General features: G+C 40.0%; 1 protein-coding gene across 3 annotated transcripts in view; it reads right to left on the bottom strand.

Annotated features, from left to right (window-relative positions):
- Positions 1 to 21,413, bottom strand: part of TNFRSF19 (TNF receptor superfamily member 19) — a 91,881-nt gene that overhangs the window by 31,268 nt on the left and 39,200 nt on the right. For all 3 annotated transcript variants that reach the window (XM_047722919.1, XM_047722920.1, XM_047722918.1), the window contains exon 5: positions 16,069 to 16,154. In XM_047722919.1, coding sequence (XP_047578875.1) covers positions 16,069 to 16,154 — 86 coding nt within the window. The remainder of the gene's footprint in view (positions 1 to 16,068; positions 16,155 to 21,413) is intronic.

The following is a 21,413-nucleotide window of genomic DNA, read 5'->3' as shown; positions in this document are numbered from 1 at the left end:
GGAAAGTTCTAGCCCATGTTAGCCATATTTTTATCCTAGGCCTCTTCTCTCTCCTCCAGTTGCCTTTTTATTTTTACCTGGGGAGTCAAACTCCCCCTCCACGCTGGTGCTTTGTAGTCATCAAGGAAGTTCCCGGCAGCATTAAGCGGCACTAAGCAGATGGTGTGAAATTAAATAGAGATTTGGCAGTTTCGAATTCTCATCAACACAACCTGATGCATTTTCTGACCTGAATTGCTAACCTATGTGTTTATAAAAACTGATTTTGAAAAACAAGGCAGAAGTCACCAAGCCTGCTCTTGGTGTGTGTAGACATGGGCTTGGTTCTGCTTTCAACCAAGACCATTATTTTCCATTGCAAACCTCTTCCAACTACATACACGGCCTCTCACAGCACGTTTTATCAGTCTGGGGGCAGCCAAGCTCCTCTCTCCTTTGTGGCAGCACCACCCAAACCCTCCCCCCTGCTCCAGGGGTCACCATGCCAATGGATTAGATGGTGTAGATGTCTATAACCCACACTGAAAAGGAAGTTGATAGTACTTAATTCAAGTACAAAGCATTACCATGCCAATACAGTTTCCTTTTGTCTCTAAGCCAAAACCCACAGTGCCAGCTTTCATTCTGATGGCTCTAATAAGTACTTTGTATTGAAACTGCTGGAAAAATAGTGACTTTAGACTCTTCTTTCACATCAGCACTGTATACTGCTTTGAAAATCATCTCCCCGAATACTTGAATACTTGGATTTTTCTCCTCTTCTTCCCTTCAACCACTACCCCAGTTCTCAATGATCACCTCCTCCTCAGCTGCACACCAAGGCCTCCTAACCGGCCTATGTCCTGCCAGGCTGGGCCGTGCAGACCACTGGGTGGCCACAGAAGCCTGTTTTGTTTGGACCACACAAGGTGGGCTGGGGAGAAGGCGAAGCAATGAGGACTAATTGTGGACCCAGAGCCATCATCTTCCATGGTTTGCTCCCCAGCACTGGTGGGGAGATAGCAGGTGAAGGGGAGGACTGGTCAACCGAGGGTGTGTCTGTGGCAGAGCTCTTACCCCATCACTGTTGACTCTGTTATCAACCATGAGTGGCAGAGACTTTTAAAAAAAATTTCTTTAAATTTTTTAAAAAAGATTTTATTTATTTAAGGCGGTGGGGGGAAGGACAGAAGGAGAAGCAGATTCCTGGCGACGTGGGACTCGATCCCAGGGCCCTTGAGATTATGACCCGAGCTGAGGGCAGCTGCTTAACTGACTGAGCCCCCCAGGTGCCCCTTGGTTTTGGATTTTATTAATTAGTCCAAAATGTGAATGTTTCTACCTGGAAAATGAAAATTAGCTGTATTTATAAGGCATTAAACTTAACAGCTGTATTTCTTCTCAACAGGACAAAACAGAATTACAGATGAAGAAGACAGTTTCTACTCTTTAAGATACACATGTTATGCAATGCACTATCAGAAATGCAAAGGTGAAATTAATGGGACCTGGGCTATATAGGCACTCAGCAGCCCGGTGACAGGACTAGAGCAAGTGTGATGTGGGGCTAAGCAGACGAAGGGATCAGGAGTGTTGCTAAGAGAGGTGCTGGGGTGGTCGGTGAGGGATTCAAGCTGGGAACAGATAAGACAGACATCTATGAAGGCCTAGGAGGCAGGAAGAGAGTTATCTGAAGGGCTGGAGGTCAGGGGGGATCCTGAAGCTCATCATGATGGGAAGAAGCATCCTTGGAGAAAATCCCAGGTGGTGAGCCTGTGACGGGAGGCTGATGTCACAGTAGCCGAGACTTGGTAAATTACTTCACTAGACTCTGTTTCTATTCTCAATCTTGCTTCCAGATCACTTGGCCTAGAGGTGTGTTGCCCACCAGGACTGTATAGGACAAATACTACCATGCATGTCTTTGAGGGATAACAAGGGAAAGAATAGGAGCAGAGAAGGCAGTTATCACAGGAGAGTAGCTGGATGGTCAGGGAGGAGAGCAACAGGCCCTCATTGACCACATTTTGATCCCCAGGGTTGACTCAAGACTTTTACCTCTCTGTGCTGTTTCGAGAAAGTCTGTCATGCCAAGAGCAAGCTCATTACTTTAAATTTCTCTTCAGTGCTGGGTACATTATAAGCATAACTATTTGGTACCTTAATTATGATAAACACCGTAATTAACACTGAAAAAATTATAAGCCACAAAATGGCAGCAAATTGTCTATAGTATTTCTCTACACATATGATAAAGTGAAACCATTTTTTCCTGCTTTCAAGGATGTTTTTCTTCTTTTTATTATCCCACAGTCCTATAAGGCTTGCTGTGTTTATGTGACCGATGAAACAATGAAGCTTTGAAACTTCGACACCAAGAAACAGAAAGGACACCATAAAAGAAACACATTATTATGGCCTTGAACATCTGTGCTGAAGGATACACAAGCTCAAAAATAGTTTTGCTTCAACTGGGACTGACATACAGGGTTGCCATCTGGGAACGGGAATGAAGATATGAAATTGGGCCCTCGCCCTCCCTCTTCGCTGAGTGGACTGCTTAACCCTTAGAGAGCCAGGCTCCATTCAGGTGCCTGGACTCCACGTCCTTGTTAAAGCATGACCTTGTTCGTTCTTCCTCCAAGTGGAGAAGGCGGTGTCGAGATAGGCACGCTTTCACCCAAGGACTCTATATCCTATAATTGTCAGGTTCCCTGTTATTAGTAAAGTGGATAATTTTTATTTACCTCACTGCAGCATTTAAAGAAGTAATCTCCTGTGAAATTATCCCAAGATGATGAAACTCAAAATTATTTCTGCCCATTAACTTCCAACTAGGAAAAAAAGGCATATATGTTTATGCACAGCCTCACATGGTTAGATCTCCACTGAAAAGGAAATCTGGATTCAGATCATGTTTCTTGCTATCTCCTAGTCCAGCAGAATTGATATGCCACTAATTTATTTAAAATTCTACAGTTGACGTAACTCATCATAAAGGACACAACTCTGGGTGCAGTTGGAAAGAGCCCACTTTTCTGGAGGCTTAGAACAATGAAGCAGATTAGGGAATTCAACCAACACCTCATTTCCTTTTAAAATCACTAGAATCTTCATTTGACACATGAAAAACCTGGGTCCCAGAAAAGTTAAATTATTGAGTTGAGAGTTATTGTTAGGACCAGGACTCAGAATCACATCCTCTTGTCATGTCACAGAGAAAGTGACATGAGCTAATATGTGAGAAACGTCACGTGGATACTGATCTCCTTTCGTCCTGGGATGATGAAAGCGGATAATTCCATGAGAGTGTCCTTTCAGTGTTAATTAGTATTGGAAGTTAGAGAGAAACTCCCCCAATTTTATTGCTCAGATCTTCATCTGTGTCCCTAGGCCCTAAGGTAATAGAAAACAGTTGTGATGAACTAAAATCTTATGGCACTGATGTAAAATCTTCAGTTAACCTCTTCCAAATTTGTAGCTTCCCCAAGTTTAGGGAAAAAAAATGTCAAACATTATTCCTCTGTGATTTTGTTTGGCATCACACAGAGCAAGCAAACTATAACAAATATTATATTGTTAATATAACTAATCATTAAATTAACTAAATGTATTTAAATTAAATTGATTAAATTAAATACATTAATAATGAAATCTTAGAGAAAAGGGTGGAAAGCCTATTCCTCAAAGTGCATCCATTTGTTGTATCAGCTAAAAATACTGTGTTTAACTAGTCTCCTTACTCCTTCCCTTGCTCCCCTGAGATCTATTTTGAACAGCAGCTAGACGGACTTCTTAAAAGTGAAGTCAGGCAATGTCATTCCTGTAGCAAGACTGAGGTCCTTACAATGGCCTACCAGCTTTGCTTAGTCTATGCCCTCTCCCCAAGTCCAACCACCCCACTCACTGAGCTCCAGCTCTGCCAAGTGTGCTGCTGGCTCTGCCCCAACATGCAGAGCTCAGCTCACTCCCTTTTCTTCTCCTTCAGAGTCCTGCCGTAGGATCACTTTATTTAGGCATTTTGTGACTTCCTTATTTTAAAAAATATCCTTTCTCTGGAGCATCAGAATGCCCATTCCTTGAACACTGAGAATTTCATTTGTGTTTTTGACTGCGGGGTCCCTAGCACCCACATCAATGTTCAGAGAAGGCATTCAATGCATTTGTCAATGTACACGTGGACAGACTGATCCACAGGTAAACTACAACATTGCAGAAATGTCTTTATGATAATTCCACTGTATCTATACTAGCACTGGGAAGTCAAAAAGTACTCCCTGACATGCTTCCTGAGCTAAACAGCCTAACACCAAAAAGTGATTTTTCTTATTTAAAGAAAGGTATGCTTCCTATAACCACTGGAAAGCTTTCCAGAAATGATTAGTTTTCAATGACTTTTTTTTAAGTTTGATACTGAAGACTTTGCTCATTTAAAGACAAAATTCAACATTTCATTTCATAACTCTTGGGTCTCCTGACAGAAAAAAAACGTTCAGAAAACACTACTATATACATGCATACTTTTTTTAAAATGCAAGAGAACAAAAAGATGCCTAAACCATATCTTTCACGACAGCTGGTAAGTAAGATAAAGAGAACCATTCTGAGGTTACTCCAAAATCATCAGTTAGCAGGACTTCCCTTCTGAGAGAAATGACAGCAGTATTTCACATCTTTACTAGAGAGGTGATTACACAGGTGTATAGATCTATCAAAACTCACTGAATTATATGCATCTTCTTGTATGTGATTTGTATATCAGTAAGTTAAAAAAATTATTTGCAACAGTTAAAAAAAGAAGCCTGCCCTCCTTTTAATTATAATTGGGTAAGTATCAAAAGATATTTCTTGAATGTTTAAGAAAATCGCTACATGATTCATAATATAGAATTCTCATGAATACTTAAAATAATTTCTCTGAGATAAACAAAATAATTTTAAAAAGCAGTTAAAATGATATTTTAAATCCCTAAGGTGGAATATTATCTTTAAAAACCCAATTCCTGTTTAATAAAGGACTTCAAGCTTTCAGTTTTTATCTTCTACCACCTTTTGAAACATTTGAGTTTTTTAAACTATTTCTCCAAGGAGGAAGACTCAATTACATTTCATTTATAGTTTCAATTTTTTTCTTAATTTTAAAATTGTTTTAGGGGCGCCTGGGTGGCTCAGTGGGTTAAAGCCTCTGCCTTCAGCTCAGGTCATGATTCCGGGGTCCTGGGATCGAGCCCCACATTGGGCTCCCTGCTTCTGAGGGAGCCTGCTTCCTTCTCTCTCTCTACCTGCCTCTCTGCCTACTTGTGATCTCTGTCTGTCAAATAAATAAATAAAATCTTTAAAAATCTTACAGGAATAAGAGAGGTCCTTCCGAGTTCACCTGGAGAGGTGAGTACTGAACGTGGCATGTCTGTGCTGTCAGGTGGACCAGGGTTCGAATTCTATCTCCTCTGTGCTGTCTGGCTGTGAAGTAAAGGCATTAGACAAGCACACCACAGAGAATTCCTGCAAACTCAGGCTGATAAATGCAGAGGAAATGTCTATCCCCTTCAGAATTTTAGATTTATGATCTTAAAGTCTCCTGGTGCTTCTCTTCTTTGTCCTCAAAATGACATGCCCTAAATTAAATCTCCATCCTTACATAGTTGATATGGGAAGTAGCCAGGCATTCACTCTTGTTTAAAAACTAAAAGGTCTCCATCCATTGGTGAAGGCAACATATTCCAGTCCCTTCTAGAATGTGAGCCCACAGGGGACCAAATCCTGGTCTCCTGGCACCATGTGAACCCTTATATACTACCTCACAAGAATAAATGTCCTGCCGGGGGTAGGGAGGGCATTTGGAGCCTAAACGCTGAGTATTTTCACCATAGTTTGGCATAAACTGTTAGGACGCTTTCTCCACATTTATTTATATGTTAAGCATTTAATGGATGCACACACAAATCACTGTTCCATTTGCAAAAGTCCATAACTTCGTGAAATAGGCCTGTTGGATTTTATATTTTTTAAATAAACTGTACTTAATCTAACTTCCATGTAATTTAGTGATGGCCTTTAACAAACCATAACCTGTTTCTTCATGAGTAAATATTTAAACCGGTTCACTGACTTTAAATGTTTCAGAGAGACTGAAGATAAAGGGCAGAGAAGTCAGATTTATAGCTGACAGGGTAATAATCAACAACTACCGTTCTGGGGGCGGGATCAAAGCCTGTGGGCACAGCTTGTGACACTCTGTCTCCCTGACGTCACAGGCGCACAAGCCACAGGCGCACAAGAACGTGGAGCATCTCCACGTTCAAGGGATACCGTCACCTGACCAAGTCAAGGTATTTAAATTTTCTTTTCCTTTTCTTTTTTTTTCCCCTTGGAACAGTTAGTAGCTTACAAATATTTAACGCTTTCATATTGGGGCAAATACAGAGTTAAGAAACATTTTTTTTTTTAAAGAAGCTTTGATTTCTAGAACTGGCATGAAACTAGGGCTAAGATAAATATTTGAAAGAGTGACATCATCGTACGAAGCGGTAGCATTTATAGCACCCTTTCCCTCTAAAGAGGTCAACACATTTAAACTGCCCAGCTCTTTTCTCCATATCCTTGAGAAAGGAGTCTGCCATAACACATTTTAACCTCTCCATAGATGACCATTGTTTGCCTCTCAGTAAGCAAATAAGCTGAAAGAAGGATTAACCATTTTCTACAACAATCAGTCTAAAACAATTACGATGGCTTGCCGTGTTCTTAAAAATATTTCAACAGGGACGCCTCGGTGCCTTAGTCAGTTAAGCATTTGCCTTCAGCTCAGGTCATAATCCAGGGGTCCTGGGATAGAGCCCTGCTTTGGGCTCCCTGCTCAGTAGGGCGTCTGCTTCTCCCTCTGCCCCTCCCCCCACCGTGCTCCCTCTCTCTCAAAAATAAATAAGTAAATAAAAATTAAAAAGAAGAGATTTCAACAAACGTAATTTGACTGTCTTCCAACCCCTTTTGCAGGGTCCAGAAAGAATAATGAGAAGTAGGATTACTGGATCCAGTGGTATTCAGGACAAAACCTCAGGGGTCAGTACTTGGGATGCATAGCTCTGTTTGCGTTACACTAAATGGCACCCAATCTCAGCAGGTTTGGAGCTCCTGTGGGGGATTTTTGCGTGTTTGGGACTCCTCTCCGCTGGACCGCAGGCTACCCTTCTGCTTCTTGCCCTCTCCGTCTCTGTCTCTGCTAGCTCCTTCCCTTCCTTCTTCCCTCCACTGTGGCTCCTTCTATTGGCACAACAATGCTTCTGACAAAAAATAAATGGATTCTGGGAGAGAGTTGAAAAGGTGGTCCCCTTGGCAGGGAGCTCTCCTGCTGGGGTTCTATGGGGAGACTGGCTGATACCTGTTCCTTTGGTTTCCACATAAGCAACCTTTAACCACTGCTATTTTAGATTGTTCTCCAATATAATAATGAAATTGCATCCTACTGACCAGAAAGAAGGGAGATGGTAGGGAAAAGCAGGGAACTGTGGAGAGTACAAGAAGAGAAGACCGGTAGTCCCTTAAACCAATAAATCAGTGAGGGGATAGCAGAGGCAAGCTCCCATCCCCCATCAGAGGGGAAGGCTGGCTCTGTAATCCATCAGCCACAAGCCAGGGGCTGTTTCGTCTGTGCTGAGTTCTCTCTTTATGTCATTGTCTTCCTATCCCCTACCCTGAAAGTTCTGTTTAGCAGGAAAGAGCTCAACTTCACAAGACTCCTCTTGGAGAAGTTCCCCTTCTCTGCTGCGTTCTGGACTTGCTCAGGGTGCCTGGAGGCACCTGTCTGTTTCTGCAACAATCCCCAAGGCCAGGTTCCATCCACACGACCTGTGGCAACCGTCCCCTGGCCGGACACTTAAGACCAAGGACTACTTGAAAACCCTCAGTGAAGGGAACCCTTCATCAGCATTTCGTGGCCATATGGCCCCATCCCACAGAGGGCCCAGGGACTACCCTGGGAAGTCAGGCCACTAAGTATTAAGTGCGCTCGTCATAAGAACTCCGGTGCAGAAACGATAAACACCCATAGATGGAATAAAAATCACATCATGTTTCCAAAGCAAATGCCAAATACTCCCAGAGTATATGCATCTCTTCCATATCCTCTCCCATGGCCGTTTCCTCTGATCAGTTTCAGTAAGTGTGTTTGTGCCCCAGGATGAAGGGTACTGGGTGCTGCGAGAATGCCAGGAACTGGGTGTTTAACCTCACCAGTCTATTGACTAAAACATTCAGGCCACAGCTGAATCCTGCTTGTAATTCACCAAAGGCAAGGTCTCCCCCTCTGCCTCCTTCCTCTGCTTTTAGAGAAAACCTGAAGACTCATATTGGTACTGATTTCAAAACACCCCCAATGTATTTCCTTTAAATGTGTTGTATTTTCTTTAAAAGACGTGTTTACCGGGCACACAAAATAACCTTGCAATAATTGCACATCGAATATTAATCCCTTTGGACACATACACTGTGAGCATCACTCACTAATGCAGAGACAGGGAAGGCTCCCTCGTACATAGATGTGAACAGCAGCAACATGGGTAGCAGAGCAGCCTTAAAATCCAACGGGAGCCCAAATACCGGCATGTTACTTTCATCAGTAAGATCATGAAAATAGTACTTAAGTAGTGGATGAAAAAAAATTACACCGCAAGTGGAAAAAGGATACAAAGTAGCATGTGCAGCATAATTACATCCATTTGCCAAAAATCAGCAGCAGAGACAGAAAAGGGATGAAAGAAAACCACCAAGATGCAGGTTTTTGTTTTGTAAGCTCTAATGTGGGAAATGCTTTGCCTATGGTAATCTCCCTTCTTTTTTTCTATGAAACTTTAAGAATTATCTTTAATGAGCAAATATTTCTTTTAAAAGTTTATTTTGATGTTACTTTTATCTGTTACTTAGAAGGTAGTTTCAGTTTCCTTTGGAAAAGAATCCTTTTTTTAATGTCATTTATTACTTATCGGTACAGAGACCTGCTGTTCTTTGAGACCAGCAAGCCATGCAGAATTCCTAAATAGTTCCAGGCCAACAGAGCTCCTGCTTTTCTCTTCCCCCTTCATCCCCCCTACAGTGACTTATCTGGTCACTTATCTCTTCAGAATCACGTGGCTTGTTTTACAAAGCCCCCAAGAACAAAGCAAACATCTAGGTTAAACACACTTAAATAAAGCTGTACTCAGATGAAAAACCGCTTTGAATTTTTTCAAAACCATTTGTTCCAACCAGGGTATTTGTTCCAAATTAAGTAAACATTGCTAAAAGAAATCATACAAAATCTGCATTTCTTATCAGGCCCAGGGCAGGATATAGTGCTTCTAAAATTTCTTGTGTGTTTTTCTCGATTTCCCCTTAACGCTCTAAATGAGTGCACATTTTCAGGAGGTGAAGATAAAGTGATGAGGAACAGAGCCTGGGGCAGGGATTTTTATGTAAAGGGTGCCTTTCATTGACCTGCAGTCTACAGTGATGTCACTAATCAGCTCTGTTCTCCCTGCCCAACCAGTCAGTCTCACAAATTAACGCTATTGGTGACCTGACTAAGAGGTTATGAGTGGACAATCAATTATAATCACACATCCATCATTATTTTGAGGGGAGGGAAGCTTTAAGCTCATGTTGGTTGGGCAGGCAAACTTAGGCGTTAGGTGGTAGGATAGGGAGGAAAGAGACCAGCTTAAGCAGGATTTCTTCAGCCTGGTACTCAAGCCATTCAAGCAATCAAACACAAAAATCTACTGCAGCCCCATTCCAGGTATCCTTCATGGCCCACCTGCCAGAGGGGGTGAAGGACAGCAAGACAAAGATCAAAGCCAGCTGTATCATGAGATCCTCCCCATGTGGAACAAGTCCCAATCTCCATATCCTCCAAAGAGCACACCTGGCTTAGGAAGGGGGTAGGTGGGAATGGAGGAGATGCAGGGCAGATCAGTCACCATTTAGAAGAAAGCAGGCTGGCATGAAGGTAGTCATTACTGAGCTAACTCTGGGGCCAGTATGTTTCTGGATAGGATTTCATTTAGTTCTACTCAAAATCTGCATGAGATAATACTCCATGCTCATGAGTTGGAAGAATTAACATTGTTAAAATGTCCGTACTACCCAAAGCAATGCAACGATTTAATGAAGTCCCTATCAAAATTCTAATGGCTTTTTTTTTTTCCCCACAGAAATAGGACAAACCTTCCTAAAATTTGTATGGAACCACAAAAGCCCATGAGTGGACAAAGTAATCTTGGGAACAAAAGAATGAAGGTAAATAATATCCTTCCTAATTTCAAACTATATTATAAAGCTATAGTAATCAAAACGGTATGGTATTGGCATGAAAAGAGACACATGATCAGTGGGACAGAATAGAGAACCCAGAAATAAACCCACATGTAGAGGGTCAGTTGATTTACAACAAATGAGCCAAAAATAGGCAATGAGGAGAGGAAAGTCTCTTCAATGAATAGTGTTGGGAAAACTGGACAGCCACATGCAGAGGAATGAAACTGAATCACTTTCTTACACCATACACAAAGATCAACTCAAAACAGATTAAAGACTTGAATGTAAGGCCTGAAACCATAAAACTCCTAGAAAAAAAAATAGTGGTAAACTCTTTGACGTTGATTCTTGGTGATGATTTTTTTGGATCTAGCCCCAAAAGCAATGTCAACAAAAGCAAAAATAAACAAGTAGGACCTACATCAAACTATCAAACTAAAAAACTTCTGCACAACAAAGTAAACCATCGACAAAATTAAAAAGCAACCCACTGAACATGAGAAGATATTTATAAGTCATATATCTGAGAAGGGGTTAATATCCAAAATATATAAAGAACTTATACAACTCAATAGCAAAAAAGAAATCTGATTAAAAAATGGGCAGAGGGTCTGAATAGACATTTTTCCAAAAAAGACATACAGATGGCCAACAGGTACATGAAATGATGCTCAACATCACTTGTCATCAGGGAAATGCAAATCAAAACCACAATGAGCTATCACCTCACACCTGTTAGAATGGCTATTATCAAAAAGACAAGAAATAAGAAATGCTGATGAGGATGTGGAGAAAAGGGAACTCTTGTCCACTGTTGGTGGGAGTATAAATTGGTACAGCTACTGTGGAAAACAGTAGGAGTTTCCTCAAAAAAATAAAAAGGGGACTATCATACAGCTCAGCAATTCCGCCTCTGGGTGTTTACCTGAAGAGAATGAAAACATTAACTCAAAAAGATCTATGCATCTCATGTTCACTGCAGCATTATTTAGGATAGCCAAGATGTGGAATAACTTAAGTGTCCATCAATGGATGAATGGATAAAGAAAATGTGATATGTGCCCCCTTAGAGAGCGGACAGAAATATGGGAAGTTTTCAATTCTTGTGTTTCTGTTAAGTCATTACTTTGGTTTATTTCAGGTATTACAGAAATATAAGAAAATGTATTTACGTTTATTTAAAATTATTCTTGTGTTATCAATATGACAATTATTTTCAAGACTTGTTTGTAACTTGCTACAAGCTGCACATTTAGGGCATAATTTACATATGTTTAGGGCAGAATCAGAGGTGGCCTGAGTCATTCCTGTAGCAGAAGTGCCTACAGACGTCATATGAGAGGCAAACAATGCCTCTCAATGCCTGGTAACACCAAGAGTCCAAATGAAGTTCATTAATGACCACGAACTTCATTTGGACTCTTGGCAGTACCAGGACACCCACTATTTTCTCGAATCGACTTCCCTCCCACACTCTGTAATGAGAATCTCAAAGGCCTGTGCTTTTCTAGCCTCTGAGTTCCTTGGCTCCTGCCTGACTTGGCAGAACACAATGCCTCCTACTTCACACACATAATAGCCAAGACTATGAGTCCCTCACCCCCTGCCACCAAATGCAGAAGGCCATGTTCATTGCCCCACTCCCCTCTTTCACTGGTTATAGCAGGGAGCACTCCCTCCTTCCAGAGAGGGCCAACCCAACAAGTGTGCTTTGGGATCCTTTTCCAGAAAAGGACTGATAATTCTACTGTTCTCTCATACATTCAGCCTCTCTCAGCTGGACACTTTCCTTCAACCTGCAAACAAGCAAATGTGTCTCTCACTTCAGGAATGAAATAAAACAAAACCCCTCCATTGTCTGCATATTCCCACATCACCTTCACAGGCAAACTTCTAGACAGTTGTCCATAATCATCTCTATTCCTCCCCTTACATTAGTTTGTCATTGCATTATAATCTGGCTTTGTTCCCATTACTCATTCAGATGGTGCTTGTCAACGTCACCATAGTCCTCCAGGGTATTAAATGCAAAGGAAATTTCCAGGGTCAACTGACCTGACTTGCATAGGAAAAGACGCTTTCATACTGTCCTGGCTTCCTCTGACTTCCCTGACCCTCGGTTTGGTCTCCTTTTCTGGCTCATCCTCCCCTAACGGACCCTTCAGATCACAGCTTGGAAGTCATGGTTCTGGAAAGTCTTCCCTAACGTTCCCACGTCATTATCCATTACATGTTCTTAAGGCACCACTGATCCCTCCAGGCACAGGACGGGCCAATCACCCTTTTGCATCTATGTGGGTAGTATCTGAATACTGTTTAATTTGGAGCACTTATTTGACAACACCCCCACTATGCTGTAAGCTCCAAGAAGAAAAGAATTGGGGTCTATTTGTCCATCATTGTGTGCCTGGCCCCCAAGAGGCACTCAAATATTTGTTCAACAGTTAAATGAAAAAGGCTCTGTCTCACAGGACGTTGGTATTTTACTTGGCCAATCAGATTCTCTCCTTCAAAAGCATGACTGGGAAGTACAAACCAGTCACTTGGAAGCATGAGAGGAAAAGAGGCGACATAAACAGAGTCCCACAGGCTGAGGGACTCAAACATCAGTGGTGCTGACCAGAGCCCAGGGTAGAACTCAGAGCCTCCTGCGGCATGGGTTTTTAGCCCCCAGACTCCAGGGCTGCCTCAGGTCCCATGTAAGAGCTGCCCCCAAGTTCAGGGAAGTTCCAACCTCTCATTACTACATATATCCTTGAAGAAAACCCCATTACTTTTTTTTTTTTTTTTAAGATTTTATTTAGGGCGCCTGGATGGTTCAGTTGGTTAAGTGTCTGCTTTCCACTCGGGTCGTGATGTTGCGGTCCTGGGATCGAGTCCTACATGATGCTGCCTGCTTCTCCCTCTGCCTCTGCCCCTTCCCCCTGCTCATGAGAGTGCTCTCTCTCTCTCTCTCTCTTTCTTGCTCATTCTCTCACTTGGTCTCAAATGAATAAATAAAAAATCTTTTAAAAAAAGATTAAAAAAAGTAAAGATTTTATTTATTTGAGAGAGACAGAGAGAGCACAAGAAGTGGTGGGGGGTAGGCAAAGGGAGAGGGAGAATCAGACTCCCCACTGAGCAGGGAGCCTGATGTGGCACCCGATTCCAGGACCCTGAGATTATTGCCTGAGGAAGACAACTGAGCCACCCAGGTGCCCCAAATCCCATTACTCGAGGCAACTTGATGGGCGTCACTTTCTTACAGCTGAGTCTAAAGAAAACGGGAACTCCTTAGCAGGGAAAAATCCATGGAGAAGTAGTTCTTTGTGGATGAGTTGAAATACTCAAAGTAGGAGAAATGAAAACATAAGACGCCTTACATAATTCCCCCAAAAGATTTCAAGATCGCTTTTGAGGAGATTAGTTGTGCACTGGAATTATTCCTAAGACCTGTGCCAAAGGCAGCAAACTTTCCTTTACAGAGATAAGGATTAACACTTACTAAAGACCCCGGACTGTTGTCTCGTGATTTGAAAGACTATTACTTTGTGCACTGCATTTCTGACTTACAAAAATAATTTGTTTTTCTTTGCTTTCTAAAGAGTTTCATACATGGAGAAATAGATCTATACATATAAATTAAACTAGTTAATTTTCTTTTCAAACTGTAACTTACTCAGGGCTTTACAAGACATTGGAAATTAAATGTGAAAACTATGTTTAAAGTCTAATTTATGACGTCCGAGCTTAGCCAGATCCCTAAAGGCAAAAATTCCAATGCCTCAGACTTACGACCAGATCATATTAAATTTAAACTGAGCAAATTAAAGAGGAAAAAAAAAATAATCCTAGTACTTTCCAACTCTCCACTGGGCAATAGCAGTTACTTTACTGAATCTTTTAATGGTAGTTTGGGATGAAGTGCATGATCTTAATTTGCCTTCTGGACAAAATGATGGTCGAGTGGACCCACCAGGCAAGCCCAGGTCACCGCCCTGTTTTAACTGGCAAGCGGACATGTCCTTTTACAGACTGTGTAGCGTAAAAGATCTCCTCTAAGTTTGGTTTTTAGAGTTTTTGTTTAAATGATGACTATTAAACAGGGTGCCTGGGTGGCTCAGTTGGGTAAGCGTCCGCCTTTGTCTCAGGTCATGATTCCAGGGTCCTGGGATCAGAGTCCCAGTAGGGCTCCTTGCTCAGCTGGGAGTTTGCATCTCCTTCTCCCTCTGCCTGAGGCTCCCTCTGCTTGTGCTTTCTCTCAAATAAATAAATACAATCTTTTTAAAAGAAGATGCATTTCTTTAAAAAAAATAATATGAAAGCAAACAAAATGTCAACATGTAGTAGACTACACCAGCCAACAGTGGACAGATTTGGTTTTTCTTAGGGAGACAACAGAGTGACACAAACACAATGTTTGGCATTAGACAGACCTGGGTCTGAATTGTGTCTCTGCCATTTCCCAGCCAACAGGGGAGAGTTCATAACCTTTCTGGACCTGGAACCCTCACTGACAAATGTAGGCTGATGATAGGAGAGTGAGAAAATTAAGTGAAACAACAGTTTACCTACTATGACTGATACATAACATTTGATACTGCATTAGTTAAATGCACTGAATTAATTAGCAAATGCTTGCATCTTATAAAAAAGAGGGTTACCATACATTTTTGTAATACTTAGAAAGAATCCCTTTTTTTTTTTTTTGGTTTATTTGTTTTTCCCCTTTTACTATATCAAATGAAGAGAAAGTAATGCATTTTGGTAAAGGACATAATAATATGGACTGCAAATTCCATGACATTCTTGGAAACACAAGTACTGTGTGGCTTTATCAATAATGCACTAACTTTCAGTTCGTTCAGAGGGGGCTTTTGTCACAGAAAGAAGCAAGAAGATATCAAAACAAAATATCCCATCCGTAGTATCAATGCTCCAGAAAGGCAAGACCAACCCATGGACAGGATGAAGCACCTTGCCTCACCCTTCCTGCTGGACCTGTGTACTGGGTATCTGTGTACTAGAAGCATAGCTCACTAAAGCTCTGCTTAGTAAAGACAAGCCCTGAGCACAGTTGGGGAGGCCACCACCGGCTGATTGTGTTCCCTGCCCATCACCTGTGAGTTTCCACAGGCCAGGTCTGTAGTTGGGATTAAGAAAAGTGAGGAGTTCCTCCCCTTCTTATTCAAACATCAATGCACATTGATAGCTTGCAACAAATCTCTTTTATGTGGAAGGAAAAAATACAATCAAAATGATTATTGTTAAATACAATGAAGAAAAGGCAAAATTTTCTTATTTACAGCTGAAGTCCCACCGTGCAATGGGTTTTCTCTTCCTGTTTATTTGTTAAAGAGAAAAATGAAGGAGTGAAGGAAATGAGCCAGTATTTAAATGCATTAGTTAGGGCAGGTGATTCGTGGAGAGGAATGTCTCTAACCACCACGTGACAGCACGGGACTAAGAAGGGAAAAAACAGGAATTCACGGGCCTGAGGCAAAGACATTACTGCCTTAGGATTTGGATCACCTAGTTAATTGGAGTCGCCTGAGTTTTATATCAGAATGAAAGATAAAAGTTTGAATAAAACGAGCAGCAGCAAAATTTCTGTATTTCACTCTGAGATTCAAATCAAGGGACACAGTTTGCTGACTGAGGCACCCAACAAAAGGGCTTTATATCCTGCTGGAGGCTTTGATAAAAGAAGGCAAGCTAAAAGCCCCACAGTGGAGAGAGATTTTGCTCCATTTCCTAACTGCAGAAAGGTTTCTAAAAAAAGGCCAAGAGCCCTTTTGCAGTGTTTGTATGGCGTTCACTCACAGTGTGGCTCGTAAGGAGGAGGAGGGTCTCCACAAGGTACACACTCCATGTCTTGAAAACCAACAAGTTTTGTCTTCCTATAAAATCTAGAAGAGAAAAATGCCCCTTGTTAGCTCTTTCTCCTAAGCTCAAAGTTGTGGCAAACAGATTCATGATAAATTATCAGTCGTCTCCATTACTGGTTTTATTATAAAAAACAAAAACAAAAACAAAAAAAACAGCAACTCAAAGGCTTAAATACAACAATATCTTAGACACAGCCTGAGAGGCAGGGACCATTCAAGAAATAATCAATTCCACTGAACATAACATCGTAAGTTCTACTTAGCCGCACTATAGTGAGGTGCTGGTGCTGGAGTAGGAGATCAGTGGCCTTTGGCATATCTATTGTCATTTAAATGACAATACCCCTCCTAAATTAAGTGCCAGTTTTTAAACATTTGAAATTCAGAGACCAAAAAAACCCCAGCAAACTATAAAAGCAATGGAAGAATTTAGGTAGATGCTTATACAGTCTTCATAAGGGGATATCTTTCTAGGCGTGACAAGAAACCCAGCAGCCAGAATGGAAATCAATGGTTTTCACCACACACTCACACATACACACATACACAAAAACGCACGTGTGCGCGCACACACACATACACACACACACAATAGTAAAGCCATCTGAAGAGTAAAAATAAATAAAGCATCATCAACACAGTTATTGGGAAAATTAAACTGAAAAATAGTTTTAATCATAATATCATCGTAACTTCAGTCTGTAGTAGAAACCTTAATCATAATGGTAAAGGTGAACACTGCAACTGAAAACAGGCAAAGCACATTAATTCCCAAAGAAGAACATTTCATAATTTTAAAGCTTCGTAGTTAAAACTAGAATACATATTGCAATTAAATTTTTCAAAATTTAACACTGAAATGTTCAATCTCATTAAACTAATGAGTATAGGCAAGCTGCAATGAACAGATCCCATTTTACTTAGAAAACTGGGAAAGTGGTGGTGTGAGCAGAGACAAAATAAGCACGTGTTTCTACGCCAGGGACATTATAAATTGCTACTTGTGGGAGGACATCAGAACGCAATAAAAATTGTTTATATATCCTTTGACCACCAACTTCATTCTTTTGAAGTATATCCTAAAGAAACAATCAAGTGGGTGAAGCTGTATGTGTAACAATGCACTCACAGCATTGTTTATAAAAGGGAAAAAGCCAGTCAGGCACAATTTCAATATACAACCGCAGATAATGACTAACCATGGTAGTCCCAAGGCAATGGAATACAAAATGGCCTTTAAGAAACAATGATGTAGGGACGCCTGGGTGGCTCAGTTGGTTAAGCAGCTGCCTTCGGCTCAGGTCATACATGATCCCAGCGTCCTGGGATCGAGTCCCGCATCGGGCTCCTTGCTTGGCGGGGAGCCTGCTTCTGCCTCTGCCTGCCATTCTGTCTGCCTGTGCTCGCTCGCTCTCCTCTCTCTCTGACAAATAAATAAAATCTTTAAAAAAAAAAAAAAAAAAGAAACAATGATGTAGATCTCCCATACGTATTTTTTTAACTCACGAAGTAACAATAAGTAAAAAAAAAAGAAAGGTGAGTAATATGATTATATATTGTACAAGCACATACTTTGGTATAGAGATCCCTTCAGATTTTTTACCAAAGCAGCTAAAATAATTTACATATATGTATTTGCATTGAAAAAAATTAGAAGGGTATTATATACCAAATATTAACAGTGATTATTTCTGAATGTATTTCCAAGTCTATTTTTCTATGACAAAATGGTGATATGGAGAATAAATTTTCAGACCAAGTCTATAGAGGGCAGGATAGATGCAATTTGGATTTTGTAATAGCAAATCTGTATGTTTTATGGTTGAAGCAAAATTTGCATTTAAAACTAGGTAAGTTATATCAAATGCCCAGATACATTCAATATTTGCTTAGCCTTCCTTTTTCATACTTCCTGATACTGAAACATATCACGAAGCTATAATAATCAATGTAGCATGTGATATACAATACAGTGTAAATATACAATACAGTATAATAAACAGTTACAACTATAATAATCAATATTGGCATAAAGACAGACATATAGACCAATGGAACAAACTCTCACATATATGGTCATATGATCTTCAAAAAGAGTACCAAGACCACTACATGGGGCTGGGCAGTCTCTTTAACAGATGGTGCTGGGAAAACTGAATATCTACATGCAAAAGAATGAAGTTGGAACTTTATTTAACATCATATACAAAAACTAATTCAAGGGACACCTGGGTGGCTCAGTTGGTTAAGCGGCTGCCTTCACCTGAGGTCATGATCCCAGCATCCTGGGATTGAGTCCCACATCGGGCTCCTTGCTCAGCAGGGAGCCTGCTTCTCTCTCTGCCTCTGCCTGCCACTCTGTCTGCCTGTGCTCTCTCTCCCTCTCTCTCTCTGACTAATAAATAAATAAAATCTTTAAAAAAAAAAACTAATTCGAAATGAACTAAATATCTAAACATAAGGCTCAAAACTATAAAACTCCTAAAAGATCAAAAAAAACTTCATGACATTGAATTTGGCAATGATTTCTTGGATATGACACCAAAAGGCAATCGAAAGGCATATGTGAGACAGGCAACAAAAGGAAAGATACATTGGGCTACGTAAAACTTAAAACTTTTATGCATCAAAAGATACAATCAATGTATAGTTATCCCCAAACTCATCAAGTTGTATACATTGTTTTACATGTCAATTATACTAAAGTGGTTAAAAAAAGTTAAGTAGCATCAAAAAAGTACTAACTGATAATAAAATAATAATTTTTTTCCAGGATTAAAAAAAAAGGATACAATCAATAGAGTGAAAAATGAACCTACAGTAGGGGAGAAAATATTTGCAAATCAGGAATCTGATGAGGAATTAATATCTAAAACATATAAAGAACCCCTACAACTCAAAAACAAAAATCAAATAACCTGATTAAAAAATGGGCAAAGGACTTAAATAGGTATTTTTCCAAAGATGATACATAAATGGCCAGTAAGCACATGAAAAGATGGCCAACAGCCAACACCCCTCATCATTAGGAAAATGCAAATCAAAACCACAATGAAGTATCGCCTTATACCCATCAGGATGACTATTAAAAACAACCAAACCAAAACAATCAGAAAATAAGAAGTGTTGGGGGAGGATATGGAGAGAAATTAGAACCACCATGCACTGTTCATGGGAATGGAAAATGGTACAGAGAACCATTTTCTGTGGAGAACAGTATGGTGGTTCCTCAAAAATTTAAAAATACAACTACCGGATGACCCAGCAATTCCACTCCTCGGCTGTATCCCACAGAACTGAAGGCGGAGCGTGGAAGAGGTATTTGTACATCCATGTTCCTAGCCGCATAGTTCGCAACAGTCAAAAGGTGAATGCAGCCCAAATGTCCATGGAGAAATGTACTTTCACATCCTACAGCATGAGCATGGATGAACCTTGAGGACATGTTAAGTGAAACAAACCAGTCACAAAAGACAAGTATTACAGGATTCCACTCAGAGTATGTGTGTAATCAAATTCAGATAAGCAGAAAGTCGAATGGTGGTTACCAGGAGCTGAGGGGAGGAGGAAAAGGCGACTTATCATTCAATGGGTATAGAATCTCAGTTTGGGAAGATGAAAATGTTCTGGAGATCTGCTCGCAACAATGTGAATATACTTAACATTCTGAACTGTACCCTTAAAAATGGTCAAGATGGTTAATTTTATGTTACATGTTTTTTACAACGAAAACACATGAAAAATTAAAATAAGGTAAAAACCATAAGGCAATGTAAGAGAGCTTTCTTATTAAAGATGTATTTCTTACTTAACTGTGTAATATATGCAAACTAATATTATTTATCCTTTCAGCCAGAGAATTTGTCAAATAATACGTAATTGAACATTGACACAGTCCAAAATAGTTTTATACATAAAATCTCATTCTGTATAAATATAATCAGAACAAAGAGTGAAACAAAAAATGTAATAACCAACATCTTCTGTATCAACTATTGATACAGACATACATACTTTAAAACTTTTGGGGAAACAAACATGGATGTTTAACATTTTTAAAATAAGGAAATCTAGTGACAGAACAGTCTTGAGGTCTGAGATTTCCCTGACAATTGAATAAAATACATTTGCCAAAAATATATAGATTAAAATATGGGTTTGAGCCATCAAGGAAATGAGGTTAGAAGGTGAGCAAATTACATCATGTTTTGAATGATCATTAAATACAAAATAGAAACAGCCTGAAATCTTAACTGGAGAGGAGGTTGAGTGGGCACACTGATTCACAAGGATCCTGTGTGTGTAATCACTGCTCACAAGAAAAGATAGATGATGCTTGGACTTTACTCTGAGGACAGCTATCTGCAGCTGCACAGAGATTATACAAAAGCATTTAGAATCTGCTCTGCCAGCTTCTTTGTGACAATGGCTTGATGGCAGAATCTAAGATTTTTTTTTAAACTTAATATTAAAATTTAATTTAATTAATGTAATTAAATTTAATTTTTTTTGTAGATTTTATTTATTTATTTGACAGACAGAGATCACAAGTAGTCAGAGAGGCAGGCAGAGAGAGAGGAAGGGAAGCAGGCTCCGCGATGAGCAGAGAGCCCGATGTGTGGCTTGATCCCAGGACTCTGGGATCATGACCTGAGGTGAAGGCAGAGGCTTTAACCCACTGAGCCACTCAGGCACCCCTAAATTTAATTTTTTAATGAAAAAAAATTTTTAACAAAATTTTCAAGACCATCAACTGACTCCTTTTTTCCTGTTTTGTACAAAGTGAGATTAAATCAGAACCCTAAAATACAGTACATTTACTAAATTATAAATTATACAGTAACCATCATAGACATTGATTTTTTTAACTTTTGGAAGAGTTGCCTCAAAATTATCCTCCAATTTGAAGATGAAGTTATAGAAATTAGAATTTTAACATAAAATTGAAAGTATTAAATGTATAAATAAATGTATCAAGCTTGAAAGATTATTTTATTTTTTCTTGCTTAGACTGCCGTGGTTTTGGGGACACAGAAACATTTCTAACTCTGCTTTCTGACCTAGTGAGAAAGAACACAATTTTTAAAAAATAAAATAAAAGGGTTAGGGACATATACAGGTGTCTGGCTAAACAGCCTTTAGTTGAACTTCAGCTTTTACTCTGGGTGTTCAGATAGCTAATGGAAAAAAAAACAAAACAAAAGGAAATCATATTGGATTTTACTTAATCATGCTTTGATGAAAGGCAACATGTAAATACCTCTTTTAGATGTATTTACT

This window comes from Lutra lutra, chromosome 3 (assembly GCF_902655055.1).
Source record: "Lutra lutra chromosome 3, mLutLut1.2, whole genome shotgun sequence".
NCBI classification, from domain to species: domain Eukaryota; kingdom Metazoa; phylum Chordata; class Mammalia; order Carnivora; family Mustelidae; genus Lutra; species Lutra lutra.
Note: the sequence above shows the minus strand (reverse complement) of the source record. Positions and strands in the feature narration are given on the sequence as shown.